The 20,093-nt window shown below is 43.0% G+C and overlaps 1 protein-coding gene across 2 annotated transcripts in view; it reads left to right on the plus strand.

Moving 5' to 3' along the window:
* The window catches only part of TWF2 (twinfilin actin binding protein 2), an 80,362-nt gene that overhangs the window by 16,872 nt on the left and 43,397 nt on the right, over positions 1-20,093 (plus strand). The window contains exon 2 of one of the 2 annotated variants that reach the window (XM_061617957.1): positions 11,190-11,267. The exons of the other annotated variant lie outside the window; for it this stretch is intronic. Coding sequence (XP_061473941.1) covers positions 11,190-11,267 — 78 coding nt within the window. The remainder of the gene's footprint in view (positions 1-11,189; positions 11,268-20,093) is intronic. 2 annotated transcript variants of the gene reach the window in all.

A 20,093-nucleotide genomic window follows, 5' to 3' on the forward strand; every position in this document is an offset into this window, starting at 1 on the left:
TGTGAGACAGGGGTGTATTTTATCACCCTTTTTGTTTAATCTATATGCAGAACATATCATCCAGAAAGTGGAATTGGACCAAGATGAAGGAGGTGTGAAAATTGGAGGGAGAAATATCAATAATTTAAGATATGCAGACGATACCATACTACTAGCAGATACCAGTAATGATTTGAAATGAATGCTGATGAAAGTTAAAGAGGAAAGTGCAAAAGCAGGACTACAGCTGAACGTCAAGAAGACTAAAGTAATGACAGCAGAAGAGTTATGTAACTTTAAAGTTGACAACGAGGACATTGAACTTGTCAAGGATTATCAATATCTTGGCACAGTCATTAACCAAAATGGAGACAATAGTCCAGAAATCAGAAGAAGGCTAGGACTGGGGAGGGCAGCTATGAGAGAACTAGAAAAGGTTCTCAAATGCAAGGATATACTACACTAAACACTAAAGTCAGGATCATTCACACCGTGGTATTCCTGATCTCTATGTATAGATGTGAAAGCTGCACAATGAAAAAGTGGATAAGAGAAAAATCAACTCATTTGAAATGTGGTGTTGAAGGAGAGCTTTGTGGATGGACCATGGACCGTGGAAAAGACAAATAATTGGGTGTTAGAACAAATTAAACCAGAACTATCACTAGAAGCTAAAATGATGAAACTGAGGTTAACATACTTTGGACTCATAATGAGAAGACCTGATTCACTAGAAAAGACAACAATGCTGGGAAAAACAGAAGGGAGTAGAAAAAGCTGAAAGCCAAACAAGAGATGGATTGATTCCATAAAGGAAGCCACAGACCTGAACTTAGAAGATCTGAACAGGGTGGTTTATAACAGATGCTACTGGAGGTTGCTGATTCATAGGGATGCCATAAGTCGAAGTTGAATTGAAGGCACATAACAAATTGTTGTGAGCCCCACAGAAAGGGGGTAGAGCGATAAGAAAGAGAAGGAGGACTTTGAATGGGATGACGGTCCCAATGTTGGGCTGACAGGTGCACTAGATTCTAAAAGCTCTCATGCCATGGACAATGACAGTTCCGTCCCATAGCTCCGGTTACCAGCAAGGAGGCCGAGCCCAGTCAGGCAGCTGCATCTCCGCCCAGCGTTGATCCCCTTCCAACGCCTGCTTTGCTGCCGCCCCAGCACAGACCCCCTCCCTCTGATGGAGAGGATCCAGCTGAGGCAGAGCAGCCGCCCTTGCCTTGTACACGGAGTGGGATGTACCGGCAAATTCAGTGCACCCCCATCGCCCCTCTGAGGAGGAGTATTCGTGTGCGCACACGTTCTCAACAGTGACACTCGGTTCACGCAAGTAGGGTGCCCACCCATCCTTACTTAAGCCTGGTGAGGGGGCATAACTAGTTGCTGCATAGTATAATCATGTCTAGTTACTCCTAGTAAAGATGCTGGATTCTGTGTAATCTGTAAACTGATTCATGAAGCACTCTGAACTGAAACTTTCTGTTAAACCTACGAAAGAAAAGCACACCTGCTCGTTCGTGTCGGACTTCAGTGGATTTGGACAGGACACTAATATTGAACTATGAGATTTGTTTCTTTGGGGGGGGAAGACCCCACAACTTCCTGTCTGCCTTTCTCATGCAAGGGAGGGCCACATTTTGTATAGAGTTGGAAGATGGCCATTCCAAAGTAATTTGTGTCAAGAGGAGAACTTGTCCCATCTCTAAATGATTTGAATTGATGTTTCTTTAAAAATGCAAAGACAAATGCAAATAAAGTCTCACAGACTCAGAGGGAAGGATATTTATCTATCTAAGACAGAGAAGTCCAGAGGAACCTCATGTGGTTAATATGTGAAAACTGCCTTTTAACTTCCGAAGAGGTGCTGGCACTAGCAGAGAAAAGGAAGAAGCAATAGCTTGCAGCTGTGCAGATAGTCTGGGTTTCCTGGTACTCTGGGTAGGCTGCTGACTTTAGAGCAGTTCTTTGCCCCAACCCATGACTAGCAGAAATAGAAGACCTTCTACAAACATATTAAGATATGTACATGCGTTTAATTTCAATACATTTATGAGTTCAGTGCTGGGTGATGGCAGCAGAGTTTTGATTTTTTTTTAAAAAAAATTGCAAAACAATATGCATATTCCTGACTTTAAACTGCTGATGCAGTGGTGAGGAGCCTGTGGCCCTCCAGATGTTGTGGGACTTCAACTCCCGTCAGCCTCGGACAGTATGGCCAGTGGTCAGAGAAGATGGGAGCAATAGTCCAGAAACATCTGGAGAGCCACCGGTTCCCCACTCCTGTGCTAAAGGTTGGAAGGGAGAGATGGCAATGGAATGGAATACCTCGTTGGTCCTGTTAGGTCATTTTTGCTGGAAGGACATGGGGCAGGACAGGCCATTGACCCTGTTAAGTTGACATGTCCCATTGATATCTTCCCATGTGAGGAAGGAAAGTGGCTCTGTGGTGGAGCACATGCTTTGCATACCACTTGTGGCCCATCGACAACCCAGGAAGCTTCCTGGCAACGGGTCTCCTATATTCCTATGATATTGCGACAGGGATTTACAGATACTAGCTTAGCTTACTAGGCTGCCTCAGCACGTGCGTGCCATCAACCCTTTGCCTTCCTAAGTCGTCTTGAGGCAAGAAACAGCAGAAGAGACTGCTTACCTTATCGCAGCCTTTCCCAACCCGTGTGCCTCCAGATGTTGTTGGACCACAATTCCCATCTTTCCTGACCATTGGCAATGCTGGCTGAGGCTGATGGGAGTTGTGGTCCAACAACATCTGGAGGCACACTGGTTGGGAAAGGCTGCCTTATTGGAACCTCAGTGCAAACTCAGAAGTCTGGAGAAGGTGGAACGTGGGTGCTTCTTTTACATGCATTCACTTTGGGATAAGATAGAAAGTGGCGGCCGGGACGATTGTTGGTGCTACCTACCGTCTTCATACCACAGCAAAATGAGGGCTCAAGGGGATAGAGGATGCTTACTGGCAACCGCTCTTTTTCGCCATGGGACCAAGACTTGCTCATGGTGAGATAGCAAGTGGATTTGTCAATGCCGACATTTTAACAGTCTTCTCCTCCCTTATTTCACATGTAATCTGTACAGAAACACACAAGTGCAACTTTTGACATCTTGACTTTCATTAAAAATGCAGATTTAAGTAAAAACAGTCCCCTCGTCATTGTGGGGGAAATGGTTTGTAAACCTGTAGGCAAAGCCAGGAGAAAGTGCAGAAACCAAACAGCTGGGGAGCATAGGAAGCGGCCTTATACTGAGTCCGACCATTGGGCCATTTCACTCAGTCTTGCCTGCACTCCAAGGTATCAGGCAGGGTTCTCTCCCAGCACCACCCAGGATAGCCTACCCCAGGGATTGAACCTGGGACCTTCTACACGCACAGCAGATGCTCTGCTACAGAGCTTCAACCCTTCTCCAACAACAGTGGAAACATAGGAAGTTGCTTTGTATAAAATCAGTATTGTCTCCACCAGTTGGCAATGGCTGTTTGAGGTTTCAGGCAGGGGACGTTCCCAGCCCTGTCTGGAGATGTTGGGATTGAACTTGGAACCTTCTGCTTACAATGCAGATGCTCTTCCACTGAGCTGTGTCTCTTCATATAATTAGGGGGTTGCATTGCTCTATGGGTCTTCCCATTCTTCTCTAGCAAAAGAAGACTCTCCTCCATCGTGAGACAAGCGAGTTTCAGCTGCTCCACCCCACTCCCTTGACTTGGAAAATTTCAGTGGGGCTGTTGCCTACTAGGCAGAAGCTGAAGAGCAGCACCAGGGAATACCAAAAATGAGGCCAGGAAATGCCATCTGGCACCGTATGGTTATTTTTGGTTCCTGATAGTAGACTGAATGTGATTTTTATTGTGAGACTCTTTTGTAAGCCTCTTGGAGAATATTAGCTATAGCCAATGTGGAGTGCCATCCAGATGTTGTGCAACCCCCATCAGCCCCAGCCAGCATTGCCAATGGTCAGGGATGATGGAGTTGTAGTCCAACAAGTTGTAGTCACATTGAGTACACCTTTTGGAAAAAGCAACTAATAATCCAGAGGGCACCACATTAGCTACCCCTGCTGTAGGGGCTATTAAATCAGGATATAAGTATTCTAAATAAATGAAATAAATATAGCTGCCTGCTCGCTGTTCTGAGACCTTTATTCATCTTTGTTTCCACTTACAAGTACCCCTTTCTTTTCTGACCTGCTTCCTACAACAACGTTTAAACTGTTTGCAAAGTCAGGGTTTTGGAAGCAAATAATTTTCCTTGTGTCACATTTTTGCTAAAACCGAGGGGTTTGATGTCCTGTGATATGAATGCAGAACAAAGTGGAACAGATACAGCCTCTGTTGGTGGTTCGAGTTGATGAACCTGAGCAGCGCTGAGTGATGCTCCTGCAGCCTTTCAAAGCTGCTATTTACTAATAAGTGAAATTGTCATGGCTGCCTTTTGTAAACCAACTAAACTGGATATCGATGGAGCATTCACTCTCCACCTTTACAGATGGCATTGTGTGTTAAGCCTTTCCTGCTAAGGTTCTCTGTTACTAAGTCTGCTTAAAATTCTCCAGATTAAAAAGGATGCTTGTAATGAGCATTGGTAACACAACACTGGGAAGCTTGGAACTAGTAAGAACCAAATAATTAATCCTTCTTTAAAGCTGTGCTTGATGTCTTGCAGACTAGGCAATATTTTTCTTAGAAATGGACATCTGAGTGTACAAATCTACAAAACATACTAGAGAAATCAATTACTTTGCTCCTAATAGTATAGCCCCAGGTACTATGTTTGACATTTGTTTGTAGGGCAAATATTTTAAATTGCTGCATGTAGCAGTCATTTTGGGGGGGGGATTCTATGCTACTATAGTGTTATAGGGTGCTGTGAAATGATACATTCTGTGTCCTGAAAACAAATAGGAGAGAGGGACAGAATCTTTAAAAGCAATGGGAGATAGATGAAGAAGGAATTGCTTGAAAGGTGATGTTCCCAGCCTTTGCAGAAAAAATATTTGACTTGGGTGAGCCAGCACTTCTCTCTCCCCCCCCACCCCTGTGTTTGTTCATGCATATAGCCAGAAAGAGGAAGTCCAGAAGTTGAGCAAGCAACAACAGTGCCTTTTAAGGCATTTTCACATGTGAGGCTTACACAGGCTTTTCTTTACGTCAGTCTGTATGACCAGTGTATGATCTACATTGGTAAAAGTGTATATTGGATTACTTTGCTGCTTTGTGTTTCCATGTAGACAAAATTCATGTTACAAATTGCATATGAAATACTTAAGGAAAATTGTCTTGGGGTGCATCACATGGCCTGTAAGATCAGCAAGGGTTCATAAATACAGACCATCAGCTAGGGATTTAGGATAAGCCAGTTGGAGCAGGGGTAGCCAACCTGGTGCCTTCCATATATTGTAGGGCTATAGCTTCCAACATCTCTGCTGTTGGCCATGCTGGTCGGGACTGATGGGAGTTGTAGTCCAATGACATATGGTGGTTGCCATGTTAGTTTCCCATGAGTTATAGAGGAGGGCTGGGATCTCTTCTCGATCGTCCCAGTGCAGGACACGGAATAATGGGCTCAAGTGGCAGGAAGCCAGATTTCAACTGGACATCAGGAAAAACTTCCTAACTGTTAGAGCCATACAACAATGGAATCAATTACCTGGAGAGGTAGTGGGCTCTCCGACACTGGAGGCATTCAAGAGGCAGCTGGACAGCCATCTGACAGGAATGCTTTGATTTGGATTCCTGCATTGAGCAGGGGGTTGGACTTGATGGCCTTATAGGCCCCTTCCAACTCTACTATTCTATTATTCTATAAGTGTCTTACATTAATACCCAGGAGGTATTTGAGAGTTGGATTTAGATCCTGGAGCACTGAGGCAATAGGTTCTTGTTGAGCTATTCTCATGAAGAGACATTCTTCCAGAATTGCAGCCCCAAGTAGTCTCTAAGATTGGCCCACATATTTAGTGCCCTGTGTGTGTCTGTTTTGTATTGTGTGAATGGTAGGCTGCTAAATCAGAATCAAGGGTTTGCAGCCTCTCCCAGCTGCTGCTCTAATTGGGAGATTCAGCCAGGATAGGGTATGACCGGAGCAATCTAAGAGTGAACTAACTCCATCAATGAGACATGATCCCCCAAAACTTACTAGGTCAGAGCCTGCAAATTATCCTCACTTCAGTTTTGTTTGAATTTAGCTTCAGTTGCCAATTAAAACCAGGTATCATGTATTTATGGGAGGCTGCAAGACCAGGGCCGGATTTTCAAAAGCATTCCCCAAAACAGCTGCTAGGGTTGTCATTAACTCCTGAAAAAGCCAATAGGATCAACAGGTTTCAATTCCACCTTGCTGTTTTTGAAGTGAAGACCACCAAACATGGTAAAAAATACTGGTGCAAAAATATACCTTGGTTTGAAAATCATGACAGCAAGAAGAATACACATGCTCATGAGATTTCCTCTTAACCAGCTTTTGCAAACCATAATCTAATCCTGGTTAAGAAAAAGATCTGGTGATATTCAAAGGGGTGACCAAATCTCGAATTCTTGGAAAACCACATGTATTACTGTTCTGCCTAAACCAGTCAAAGATGAGGAATCAGTCGAGTCTTACAGACTGATATAAATATAGATGTTAAACTGTTCACTAATATCCTCGCAGACCGTTTAGCCAACTTAGCCCCAAATTATATTCACCGTGACCAAGCTGGATTCATTCACTTCTGCTCATTAACTGACCCGGTCCACTGGAAACTGAACGCAATCTTCCACACTAACCTTAGGAAAAATCAAATGGCCTTGGTGTCATTAGATGCCACCAAGGCCTTCATCAAAGTGGAGTGGAATTTCTTATTTACTATACTAGAACACATGAAGTTTGGTCCTATTTTCCTTCAGGTTTTGAGATCGCTATATAAGGGCACTTCTGCTTGCATCAGGGTAAATGGTAGGGATTCCAAACACTTTTACGTAAACAAAGGTACAAAACAAGGTTGCCCTCTTTCGCCTTTTTATTTGCCTTTGCACTTGAATCTCTTGCGAATGCAATAAGACACAACCCTCTAATAAAAGGGGTTCCAGTGAATGGTCAGACCCACTTGCTCAATCTTTTTGCCGATGACATAGCTCTGATGTTGTCTAACCCAGAGGAAGCAATTCCAGCACTAATGAAAGAAATCCAGACCTACGGGAAAGTGGCAGGTCTTGAGATTAATTTTCAAAAATCAGAACTCTTATGCTTTAATATGCCTCCAGAATTGACCCAAAAATTACAAGAAATCTCCAGACTGAAGATATGCTCCAAGTCATTCAAATATCTTGGAGTGGTGATCCTGAAAAATCTATCCAAATTAACACAATTAAATTTTACTCCCATAATTAAGGAAATCATACGTGTGCTAAAAGAATGGTCCCAATTGTCCTTATCATGGCTGGGCTGGATTATGGCAATAAAAATGTCTGTTTTACCTAAATTAAACTTTGTATTTCAATCCATTCCAATACTGATTCCTAAAAACAAATTAACAATTTGGCAACAAATTATTAACAAATTTATTCACCAAGGTAAAAAGCCCAGATTAATCAAAAATACTCTTTACAGGTCCTCCAAGAAAGGAGGTCTGGGCATACCTAACCTGCAACTTTATCATGATGCATCTCACCTAAAAAGCACAATACCTCTACTGCAGGAGTCTACAAACAAATCTTGGACTGAAATGGAAAGAGTAGGCACTTCTTTACAAGAATCCAGAGGTCTCCCATTTGTGATTCATATGAAGAAAAAATTAGATGCTATAACTAACCAATTTTTGAAAAATAATTTAATAATTTGGCATTCAAAATTAACCCCTCCGATTTCGCCTTTGACCCCTGTTCTCAATCATCCCACGTTTTATGAAAGGAATAAATTTCAGCAGTTCAAAGATTGGGAAAAGGCGGATCTTTACCGCATTAGAGACTTTTACATAGGTAGCCATCCCAAAATGCCTGACCAACTAAAATCTCAGCTCAAGGAAATTAAAACATCCTGGTTTCAACTTCACCAACTTCACCATTTCATCACAATGCCAATTATCATCCAGCAAGTGACAAGACCCCTAACCCCCTTTGAATTTTTCTTTGCTCAACCTTGGGGAAATGGCAAGGGGGCGTTATCAAAAATATATGGCATATTACTAGAGACAACAGTAGGTTCCTCTATAAACCATAAAGCCCCTTGGGACAAACACCTAAGTTAAAACATCAGTGAATCTGACTGGAATGGTATTTGGACTAGAACCCTTTTCAAATCTGTTTTTTCTAGGATCTGTGAAAATGCACTGAAGTTGATTTTCAGATGGTACCTCACTCCCCACACCCTACATGGAATCAATAACAAGCTCTCCCCTTTGTGTTGGAGAGGGTGTGGGGAGCGAGGTACATTTTATCATATGTGGTGGTCTTGCGTGCTGATTGTTCCCTTTTGGGAGAAAGTATTTAATGAAATCAACAAGATTACCAATCAATCCCTTCATTTAGACCCATCTCTGGCTGTGCTACTTATAGCTGATGAAGCCAACAAGAAAATCATACACAAAACTTTGACAAACTTTCTTCTTATAGCAGCACGACTAGTGATAGCTGCTTCCTGGAAAACACTTGACCCACATATGATTCATAAATGGTATCAGGAAATATGGAAATTAGCACTTATGGAAAAACTTAACACATAGTTCAAAAGCAATGAGACAAGGAACAGATGCAGACAAGTTCTATGAACAATGGTATAGCTTTATTGTTTTTGTTAGTCAAAGTGATGGGCTTGCAAGCCTCCAACCTCGCATGATCAGATTTGGCGGTCCACATTAGGATAATTATCTGGAAAACAATTCAGGACAATAACCGTTTAATATATGCTTATCTCCCTAGAGCATTATAGGTACAATAACTCCTATTGTCAACTGCACTATTTTCTCTCATTGTTGTATAAGTTATTCTTGTTTTGTATTCTGTTCTACCAATAAAAACATTATAAAAAAAAGTTCTGGTGGTCTTTAGCAAAGATTGGTGCAGGTATAACACTAAACCACAGATAAGGTTGACAAGGGAAGGAAGGGGCAATTCATGCTGAAAAGTATAGTGCATGAGTTCCTAAAGCTGGTTCCTGATTTGCAAATCATAGTTAGCAGAGAACCAGCATTATGGCCTGGTTTTTGTGTCACAGTATGGCTTATTGCAGAGATGTAGAACCTTTTAGGCTCCATGGGCCAGATCCTTATTAGGATCTGCCTCACGGGCCAAATCTGACAGGTGAGCAGGACCACCCATTTGTCAATCACATGACACCATTATGACATCACATGACTGATGGGAGGGCTGCACTGCCCACCTGTCAAAATCCCTTGTGCTTCCCTTTTAAGTTTCCAAAATTGGGGATTTAAAGGAAGAGCAGGGAAGACTTGCAAAATGCTTTAAGACTGGCCTGTGCTCCCATTTGAGCAAACTGGAGTGCAGGAACTGTCTTAAAGCCTTTGCAAAACCTCCTTCAAGTAACTCAATCTCTCTCATGAGCTGCTTCAAAGGATGCTTTCCATAGAGCTTTAATCCCTGCTCAGCTGATAAATGGGGATTAAATCCTGCTGCCTTGGCTGTGCGATTCTGTTCCTTGCTGGGAACAGGATCGCACAGCCAATGCAGAATTACACACTGTCCTCCCACTCCTCAGGTGATGTAAGTAGTCATTGGGGGAAATGACCTCATGGGCCAAATTGGACCCCCTAGCAGGTCCTGATTTGCCTGCAGGCCGGAAACTGCCCACTCCACCTTACTGTGACCTTGTTGGTGCCCGAAGAGGAGCTGTGCCTGCTGTGCTCCTTCCTTTTTAACTCAGGACAGGATGGCAGCTAAGCCAGAGTTTGGCTTAAGGTGTCATCCAAACAGAGAATCGTTGTAAAGTATTTTTTCCTTAACCACGACCTGTAGCCAAGGACAAACCTTGACTACAGATCATGGTTAAGGAGGAGGGATCTTAACCTCAATCCCCAGTTTGGATGACTCCCTAAACCAAATCTAGGTTTAGCTGTTGCACTGCAGTGTGCTAAAAGGCCTGGGAAGGAGTGAAGTGGGTGTGATCCTGTTCTTGGAAGCCTTTGGGCTAATCCATGGTTTGGCTTGTTGTTACATGAGAAAGTGGCCTTTGTCTGCGCTGGGTCAATGTCATCCTCAGCTGAGAAGCCAGACTGACACAGATCTGAGAATCCGGTGTTCTCTAGGGCTGATTTGTTTATTACTTCAATTATTCTAATTACACAGTGAACTTAATTATGCGTCTGAGCCTTTACTTCCCACAAGCTAGTTAACCTATTACTATCAATTGTTCTCGCAGTGAAATGGATGGTGTCTGTAAAATGTAATTCCTACTTGCTAGCTCACCTAGAATTGTGTGCCCATGTTTGGTGAATGGGATGAAAGCATTTGGTGGTATGACATCATATTCAACCAAAGCAACTCAAATCCTTACTGTCGTACATAAAGGTGACATTGTTGGTGGTGGTAACACACAACCCAACCGGTTTTCATTTGGCAGCATCTGCAGCCTCACAGAGAGTTTAGCTGGCTGCCGTTCTCTCGGGTTCATTGTAGATTATCCTTGAAGGGTCGACTTGGGACAAACAGAGGGCAAATGCCAGAGCAGCTCCAGTTCCGATTACTATAAATGTCTGTCTGTTTCCCTGGCAGTGCACTGGTGGGAGGTCCCATGCTTCTGGATGGGGCATCTAAAGCAAAACATAGTCACCACAAGAGCAAAAACAGTGTTGCTGCTGCCCATTGTCACCCTCCTTCCCAGCAGGCTCCGCTCCCTCTGCCCTGTCTATACATCAGGATACGCTGTATATTTAATAAACTGTCACCTGAGCCCACCCTGCCGTTGCAAGCCAAACTATCTGCTAAATTTGGGATATTATGTTCACCCAAGCCAAGTATCAAGTTCTCTGGATCACATGGGCTCCCTCCCAGCCAGTATTTAACTCTGAAACTTCTGTGAGAATTAATACTTCGCCACACAGTCGATCAGAGCAAGTGAAATCTGCCCCCCCCTTTTTTCATTGTACAAGTTCTTTCTCCTTTTTCTTATTCCCGCCGTTGTGTTGAAGAGTGGAATAAAGTTTGGGTTGCCCTTTTCATATCCTGATCAATATGTTTCTAATTCTTTTAGCCACGACAGAATTAAAGGATTTTTTTGCCAAGGCCCGGAACGGTTCTATTCGCCTCATCAAAATCGTTATCGAAGATGGTAAGTTGATGATAATTTGGTGCCTCTTTGTGCCAGTTTAGTGGCGTTGGTAGAAAGACGGGATACAAATGTTAACAATTTAAATAGTTCCTCTGTACTACAATAATCTAGCCACCATCAGTCAACTTGGGCAGTATAGGGGGTGGGCTGCCAGCGTAAAGCGATCAGAGAGGAATTCTGGCGCAGGCTGTCAGAATGGAGCAGCTGGCAACGGACTGCTGGGTTACGACTGTGGAATCAACACAGCTGTAGCTTTAAAAGACCAAGGGATTTTATCCTTATTTGCTTTTTTTCTTCCCAGTAAAATCTCCTTTGCACACACTGTGAATCCTTTCATATTTTGAACAACTGTTCCCATGAGAGTACCTGCTGATCTTTTTGAGGAGCAATGCATGGGAGTCCATTAATTGGCTATCTGGCTAAAGTGGCTTCCACTGAGGTGGCTGTATGGACAGTTTTGCTCCCAGGGCCGTTTTCTAGCTGCTTTCAGAATTTGTCTTTATACTGTAAATGAAGTGTCCTTCTATATGTCCTCCAATAATCATTCCAGAATTCAATGATTACTGTATGTTTTTGGTATGGTACCTGTTGTAATATTGTTTAACACAGGAAGTGGTGAATGGAATCTGAAAGGCATTTGATCCAGCAGAAGTGACCACTGATGGAAGGGGGCAAGAGGCAACTTTTGCTGATTCTCCTGCCCCTAGTGTCCCCAAAAATCAACTCCAGAGAATTGGGGAACCATGTTTGCGGGGTGGGCTGCAGAGGGAAAGGGGAGTTGGCAAAAATTGTTTCCCCTCTTCTTCTGTTAGCTGACTCCCCCACTGGCTCAAAAGCCCTTCCATGAGTGCAGGGGCACCAGTGGATTCCTCCCATAGTTCCCAGTACTCTAGTAATACATATAGGTGCTGCTGTTTTGCATGCCTACTGTGGAACGTCTGTCAAACAGCAGGTAATGTAATCACTTAGAAATTCACCCCTGTTTGGTGCTTCAGTTTTTCCTGTGAAACTCCTTTGGGAAAAACCTCTTTCTTTAACCTAGTGTTGGGAAACCTATGGCCCTCTGAATGCTGCTGGACTACATCTCCAATCATCCTTGACAACTGACCATGCTAGCTGAGGCTGATGGGAGCTGGTGTCAGCTGGTGTTCAACAACATCTGGAGGGCCACAGGTCCCACATCCCTGTTTTAACCCAAAGATCAGGGCTGCTGCATAGTCTACCAAAAAACACACAACCAAAACAACCCTCTTGTGCTATGTTTTTTGGAAATATAGTGCAGAATCTGTCCCAAAATGTTTAACCTGGTTGAAACTGGTTTTTAGATTGGCTTACTAAAATGTAAGCATGTCAAGGGCAAGGCTAGACAGCAGCCTTTCTCCATGACATGCTAGTTTACTGTGTGGAGGAAATATTTTGTCTGAAGGAGCATTTATTTATGTGGAACACACACACCCCACACATACACATACTTCTGCAGTTTGAAGTGGTATAGCCCAGATACAAATTTTGCCGTCTCAGTGAGGAGTAACTTTTGTTTTTCGCCAATAAACTATGTATGTACCTTCTTGTTTACTGGAGATCAGTTACATTCTAATGGAATGTCATTCCCTTCTCAGCTCTCCCTATTTTCTTCTCCTCCTCCTCTCCCCCCCCCACTTTCCAGTGTAGTATTATTTCCATGACACTCACGTGCTGGTGACTCTCATAGACTGGTGAGGTTAGTTCACGAAGGTGGACCACTTTGAGCTTTTACAAGCAAGAAATTCTGTCTACAGCTGAATATTCATGATCCAAAAATCCAAATTCCCTGAAGTTTAGATGGCTTCCATGAAGGTTCATATCACTGCAGTCTTATGTAACTATCACTATTCTGTCCAGTCAATTGACTTTGGTAGACTCCAAGTCTACTTGAGCTTATCCAGTAGGTCAGGATAGATGGAAGTTGTGGTTAGTCTAACGTTTAAGGTAAGGGTTCCCAAACTGTGGTCCATGAGCTTCAGTCAGGTGTGTAGATAAAACTACCATTAAAAATTATACAGCATCTAGCACAGCTTATTACAATTGCTACAACAGGCAGAAAAAGCATTAAATGGTCCACCAAGACCTTCAGCAATTTTCAAGTCTGTGTGAAAAAATAAAACTGGGAACCATCGGTTTAGGGTATTTCAGTTCTGAGTCCACTTGAATCACTGGCCTTGGGAAGGTTATATGAAGTCTGACTGTGCTTCTGAGAGTAGAATTTTCCAGAAGGGGCCTGTGAAACTTTTGGCTGATCACTATGTGTGGAAAAACTAGGTGGTACTTCAATTTCATGATCTTTAGAAAGATTATACCTCCCAAGAAGCTTACTTGGATAATTCCACATGCAGTATGTATGTATAAATATACAATATCATATATGAGAAACATGTCCTCTCTTTCCTTTCAGTGTAGGTGATTCAGTGTTAGACTATTTAGAACTAGTGAAAACATTTGTATGGATGCGGCATAGGAATCTGCACACTTAGTCATGACTGAGGTATTTTTATCTATGTGACATGTTGCTGTAAAACTTGAGGACCTTTGGGGGGCCTGCATAAAAGGAATTTTTCCTCTTGAGTCTTTCTCTCTTCCATATTTGGTGAAGAGCTAATGCTGGGGGCACTCTGGATGTCTCCGTGGTAGAGGAAATGGAAATGGACTGCCTTCAAGTCGATTCTGACTTATGGCGACCCTATGAATAGGGTTTTCATGGTAAGCGGTATTCAGAGGAGGTTTACCATTGCCTGCCTCTGAGGCTGGGAGGCAGTGACTGGGCCAAGGTCAAGAGGAGAATAAAATTTAGATCATTAACTTGTTTCAGAGACTCTATATGCTTTAATAGAAAGAGAATGATGAATTTTGTTGAAGATTTTGAAACAAAACAAACATTTAAACCGGGGCAGGGGGACTTTCTTCAGCCTGAGAGTCACATTATTTCACGGAGAACCTTCTGGGGGCCACATACAAATGGTAGGCAGAGCCAGATGCAAAAGCAGGGGGAGAGCAACAGATATTTCATTTGTGAAGTTGGCTAAATTCTAGCCACATGAAGTCTGAGGTTTCTGCTTACCCACACTTCTCCATCCAGATAAGGAAGAGGCATCATCACAGTTCACAGGAACGAAAGCACTCTAGGAGGATTGTAGAGCTGAGCCGGTGATTGTAGAGCTGAGCCAGGGGAGAGGGTGGGGCACAGGTGGGGTAGAGAGGCCCACAGGGCTGCATTCAGCCCCAGACACCTGAGTTAAACAATACACCTTTATAAAACCCGGTGAAGGTTTTGACCACAAGTTATTAATAGCATAATAGGTGATTGGAGCTGTTGTTGAAGCAAGAATACTGCAATCGAGAAGTACATGAATACAAAGGTTTGGTGAATCACTGCCTCCATCTTAACTTGAGTAAAAATGTCTTTGATATCTCACTTACAGTTCTTTCCTAACTGCTCCAGGGTGCATGTGTGCATGAACACAGCTCAGAGAGAAGAAACTTTCCGTTGCTGTTCCATTTATGTGTGTTTATGACCCTCTGTGTTGTATAGATTGTATAGGCAGCAAACTATCAAAGCCTCAATGTTCCTTATTGAGTTCCGCAGTGCTTTTCATATTATGTGAGCAATATACAGCAGTATACAACCGTGTGTTGTTACCTTGCTTCAGACTAGCTGTGATGATGGTGGTGGTGGTGGTGGTGGTGGTGATTCAAACAACATCCCCCTTAAGGTTGTGTGAGAGGGGTTCAGGGGGCCGCATGAGCTAGCCCCCCTGCTGCCCAGGTCTTGCCATCCACACATTTGTTTGGTGTATGACAGGGCTGTATGTGCACACCAGTGGATGCACCTAGAACTCCTCTGTGCAAGGATGACCCTGGCTGGGTGTGTTGGGGGGGGGCTAGCCTATGTGCCCCTGCAAGCCCCTTTACATTTTTATTTGTTTGTTCATTTCACTTATATCCCACCTTTCCCCCAAGGAGCTCAAGTTGGTACACATGGTTCTCTCCTTTTTATTCTCACAACAACCCTGTGAGGTAGGTTAGCCTGAAAAACAGCGACTGGCTCAAGGTCATCAAGCAAGCTTCATGGCTTAGTGAGAGTTTGAATTCTGGGCTCCTGCCGGGAGGAAGGTCGGGATACAAATCAAATAATAAATAAATTAACTCTGACGGCCTAAGGTCTTCATCCATCTCTAACGACTACACCACACCAGGGCTCTTCAAGAGCTCTTTCAGAATGTAGGGAGAGCATCTGAATCCCCCTCTTATGCTCTATTCACATTAGCAGGAGCCTTTTAATGCAAATAGTCTCTCCCAACTGATTGAAACATTTCCTACAGCTTACTTGTAAGGGCAGAAACTTGCTTGTTTACAAAGCCATGCCAGATTTTTACTTAAAGCTTTCTCTTCTGCCACCGCCTATTCCCTTCCCATTCCTTGGCCCCGCTGTTGCTCAGTATGGGATGCTTCTGACTCATTGCCTAAGCCACATAAGCCTTTGGATGCTTTTCTTGTCCTTGCTGCTAATGCTTTTTGTGTTTGATAAGAACATAAGAACATAAGAAGAGCCTGCTGGATCAGGCCAGTGGCCCATCTAGTCCAGCATCCTGTTCTCACAGTGGCCAACCAGGTGCCTGGGGGAAGCCCGCAAGCAGGACCCGAGTACAAGAACACTCTCCCCTCCTGAGGCTTCCGGCAACTGGTTTTCAGAAGCATGCTGCCTCTGACTAGGGTGGCACAACACAGCCATCATGGCTAGTAGCCATTGATAGCCCTGTCCTCCATGAATTTGTCTAATCTTCTTTTAAAGCCATCCAAGCTGGTGGCCATTACTGCATCTTGTGGGAGCAAATTCCATAGTTTAACTATGCGCTGAGTAAAGAAGTACTTCCTTTTGTCTGTCCTGAATCTTCCAACATTCAGCTTCTTTGAATGTCCACGAGTTCTAGTATTATGAGAGAGGGAGAAGAACTTTTCTCTATCCACTTTCTCAATGCCATGCATAATTTTATACACTTCTATCATGTCTCCTCTGACCCGCCTTTTCTCTAAACTAAAAAGCCCTAAATGCTGCAACCTTTCCTCGTAAGGGAGTCGCTCCATCCCCTTGATCATTCTGGTTGCCCTCTTCTGAACCTTTTCCAACTCTATAATATCCTTTTTGAGATGAGGCGACCAGAACTGTACCCAGTATTCCAAATGCGGCCGCACCATAGATTTATACAACGGCATTATGATATCGGCTGTTTTATTTTCAATACCTTTCCTAATTATTGCTAGCATGGAATTTGCCTTTTTCACAGCTGCCGCACACTGGGTCGACATTTTCATCGTGCTGTCCACTACAACCCCGAGGTCTCTCTCCTGGTCGGTCACCGCCAGTTCAGACCCCATGAGCGTATATGTGAAATTCAGATTTTTTGCTCCAATATGCATAATTTTACACTTGTTTATATTGAATTGCATTTGCCATTTTTCCGCCCATTCACTCAGTTTGGAGAGGTCTTTTTGGAGCTCTTCGCAATCCCTTTTTGTTTTAACAACCCTGAACAATTTAGTGTCGTCAGCAAACTTGGCCACTTCACTGCTCACTCCTAATTCTAGGTCATTAATGAACAAGTTGAAAAGTACAGGTCCCAATATCGATCCTTGAGGGACTCCACTTTCTATAGCCCTCCATTGGGAGAACTGTCCATTTATTCCTACTCTCTGCTTTCTGCTTCTTAACCAATTCCTTATCCACAAGAGGATGCAATAGATTCTAATGATGGGAACTCCTGGCTTTGGGAAGCAAGTTGAAAGGGATCTGATATGCATCAAGAGTATTGTAGATGGCCCCTAAAATGTAGCACTGCACACATTTTTGAAAATAATTTTACATTTCCTCTTGGAGTGTGTTTGAGAAAATTTAAAATCATTTCAGTAGAGCAAAAAAGCAGATGTCGTCGTAAAAAGAGAAGTTGCTCCGACAGAATACTTTGTATGAAATGAGGTTTTAATGGCTGCTAGTCTGGAGGGAAGAAATAAATCACATTTTTCCAGCCCCCAGTTGGGTTGTAAATGAAAATGGTCTTCAAAACGTTTGTATGATTTGGCTTGAAGGAAGGCTTGATCTTTGGGGCATCTTCGTAAAGGGCAGTGCAGTGGTCTCTTTAAAGTAATCACAGATTTCACAGTTCTCATTAGTCACTTCTAATGTTGTATAACATATTGGTTTCTTATGGAAGCCACCACTTGTGAAAGAAATGGTTTTTAAATTTTCATTTTTAACACTTAAAAAAAAAAGTAATGAGCTTTTGCTGTGCTCACACAGTTCAATGAGCCATCTATTGCTTTGCTGTCCTTACTGTTTGTCATTACCAGTTTTGCTCCTGGACTTCTGGCTTTCAGGAATTCCACCCAGCAGGAGCTTTTGCAGCAGAGATGTAGGAGCGGCAATAAGAACATTGTAAGCTGCCTTATACCAGGTCAGACCATTTGCCCATGTAGCTCTGTATTGCCAGCAGTGGCTGGCAGCGTCTTTTCAGTCTTTCAGAGGGGAACCTTTCCTAGCCAGGGGTTGATTTTGCATGCAAATCATGTGCTCAACCACTGAGCTATGGCTGCTTCATATGGCTGGATGGTCATGGGCCAGATTAGAAGGCAGGGAGAAAATCTTTTCAGGCACAGTTAGGCAGTGCTCAGAAATAAATATGCACAAATGCCTGTGTGGAAAGCACTTACAATGCTGGCTTTTTCCACCAGATGAGGGTTAAGGGACACAGTATATATTGTTTACAATGAGCATTGTTATTGTGGAGCTGTGCCCTATGTATATTGCAGACAAACTGAAGAGGATTAGACAAATTCATGGAAGATCAGGCTATCAGTGGTACTAGCCATGATTGCTATGCACTGCCTCCACAGTTAGAGGTGGTATGCTTCCAAATACCAGTTGCTGGAAACCACAGAAGGGGAGAGTGCGCTTGTGCTCAGGTCCTGCGTCCATGCTTCCCATGGGCATCTGGTTGGCCACTGGGAGAAGAGGATGCTGGACTAGATGGGTCACTGCCTTGATCCAGCAGGCTCTTCTTGTGTTGAAGCTGCAATCCTATAAACACATGGAAATAAGGCCCACCGAACTCAGTGAGGCTTACTTCAGAGTAGAGGTTTGCACTGTAAGGCACTCAGAATGGTATTTAATTCAACAAGGAAAGCCTCTTCCTTGGCCATTTCTCTTCCTGCTCTTGCTAGTGTACAATTATCCTGTCCAACGCATTTGCCAATTCTATCATCTTCTATCCTGCCCACAAGGCAAATTATTTAGTCTCTGGATGCATAAACTATCCTCAAATGTAAGAGGTTAGGTTTGCTAAAGAAGTCAACATTTCTATTCCAGATTGGTTAATTCAAACCAAAGAGTTTGGTTTGAGAGTCCTCTCGCCCAACCATAATGTTAAGCTAGTTATCTGAGAAACGTCTAGAAAAAAGAAAGGGGGGGAAAGCAATTTAGAGCGCAGATGCTCAGGGAGAGTGCTTTACGTATACAATTTACTTTTTTACTTCTTGGGGCCTGTACATACTTAAAAAAAAGGTAAAAGTCCTGTTGTTACTTGTTCAGACACTTTTTGCCCAAGGTATCTCTTCAGTTGCCCTGAGATTCCTGCACTCAGATGGCAATGGCTGTGTACACATCATACTTTTAAAGCACATGACTTCCCCTGTGTTTTAACAAGCTGGAAACTGAGGATCCAAACCACCTGGTGGCTATGCAGAATGCTACATGGGTCAGCAATTTTAATTTGCCTGCCATCAAGTTTAAATTGAGCCTGAGAGAGAGTGCAAATTGTGCCCTCTTCATTCTAATTTTATAGACTCGATAATATCCTTCCCCCTTAGTTGTCTCTAGGCTAAACTAAAAAGCTTAAAGCTCTTAAATCTTCCCTCAGAGGAAAACTGTTCCATCCCTTTAAATGTTTTAATTGGACTTTTCTTTATCTTCTTTTGCTTGATGACTAGCTTTAGAACCATACAGTGTTCTGAACATGTCTCTGCTGTAGAGCTGTGAGGAGGCATTTATAATTACTTGCTTTTATTTTTAGTGATTTCCCCTCATAATGTCAAACATTGAAATTACTTTCCCTCCCCCCAATGCCTCTATGGTTAGGTTGATATTTTGAGTGAACTTTCAGTTAACAACCCAAAGATATCTTTCTTTGGTGACCCAATTTAGCCTCAGACAGTGCCTATGTGGTAACAGGAACTTTTATCCTAATATATGTCAGAGGATAGTAGAGTCGGAAGGAGCCTGTAAGGCCAAACCCCCCCCTGCTCAGTGCAGGAATTACACTGAATCTCATTTGCCAATCTGTTGCATTTTCAACTAGTTTGAAGATTTACCCTCCTCAAGAAAATAATAATTCGACTTCCAGGAAGGATTGCTTCGCTTGTGCCTGCCTCTGAGACGAGCTCTCGTCTCAGAGGAAGCTTTTTCAGTTTTAAAACCAGTCAAAAGGTTTTTTTTGACTGGTAAAAACTTTCTCCCAGGCAAGGGAGAAACGAAGAGATCATCCACAAGCTTCGTTGTGTTTGTTGGGGAACTTGAATTCATTAGGACTGCCTATGAACGAAGGACCAGCCAGCAACGTCGGACAGAGCCAAGGAATTTCAAGCAAGCTCAAACTAATTAAGCAAGACGTTTTTCTTTTCTTCAAAGAAAAACAGATTTTAACAGGCAAGCATTCTTCTTTCTATCCTTATCATTTGGCTTAAATTGTTGCACTAAAAGAGATTTGTTAAAAGAATCAGCAGTAAAGAATCCCTGAGTGAGTT

The sequence above is a fragment of the Rhineura floridana genome, chromosome 3 (genome assembly GCF_030035675.1).
Source record: "Rhineura floridana isolate rRhiFlo1 chromosome 3, rRhiFlo1.hap2, whole genome shotgun sequence".
Taxonomy (NCBI): domain Eukaryota; kingdom Metazoa; phylum Chordata; class Lepidosauria; order Squamata; family Rhineuridae; genus Rhineura; species Rhineura floridana.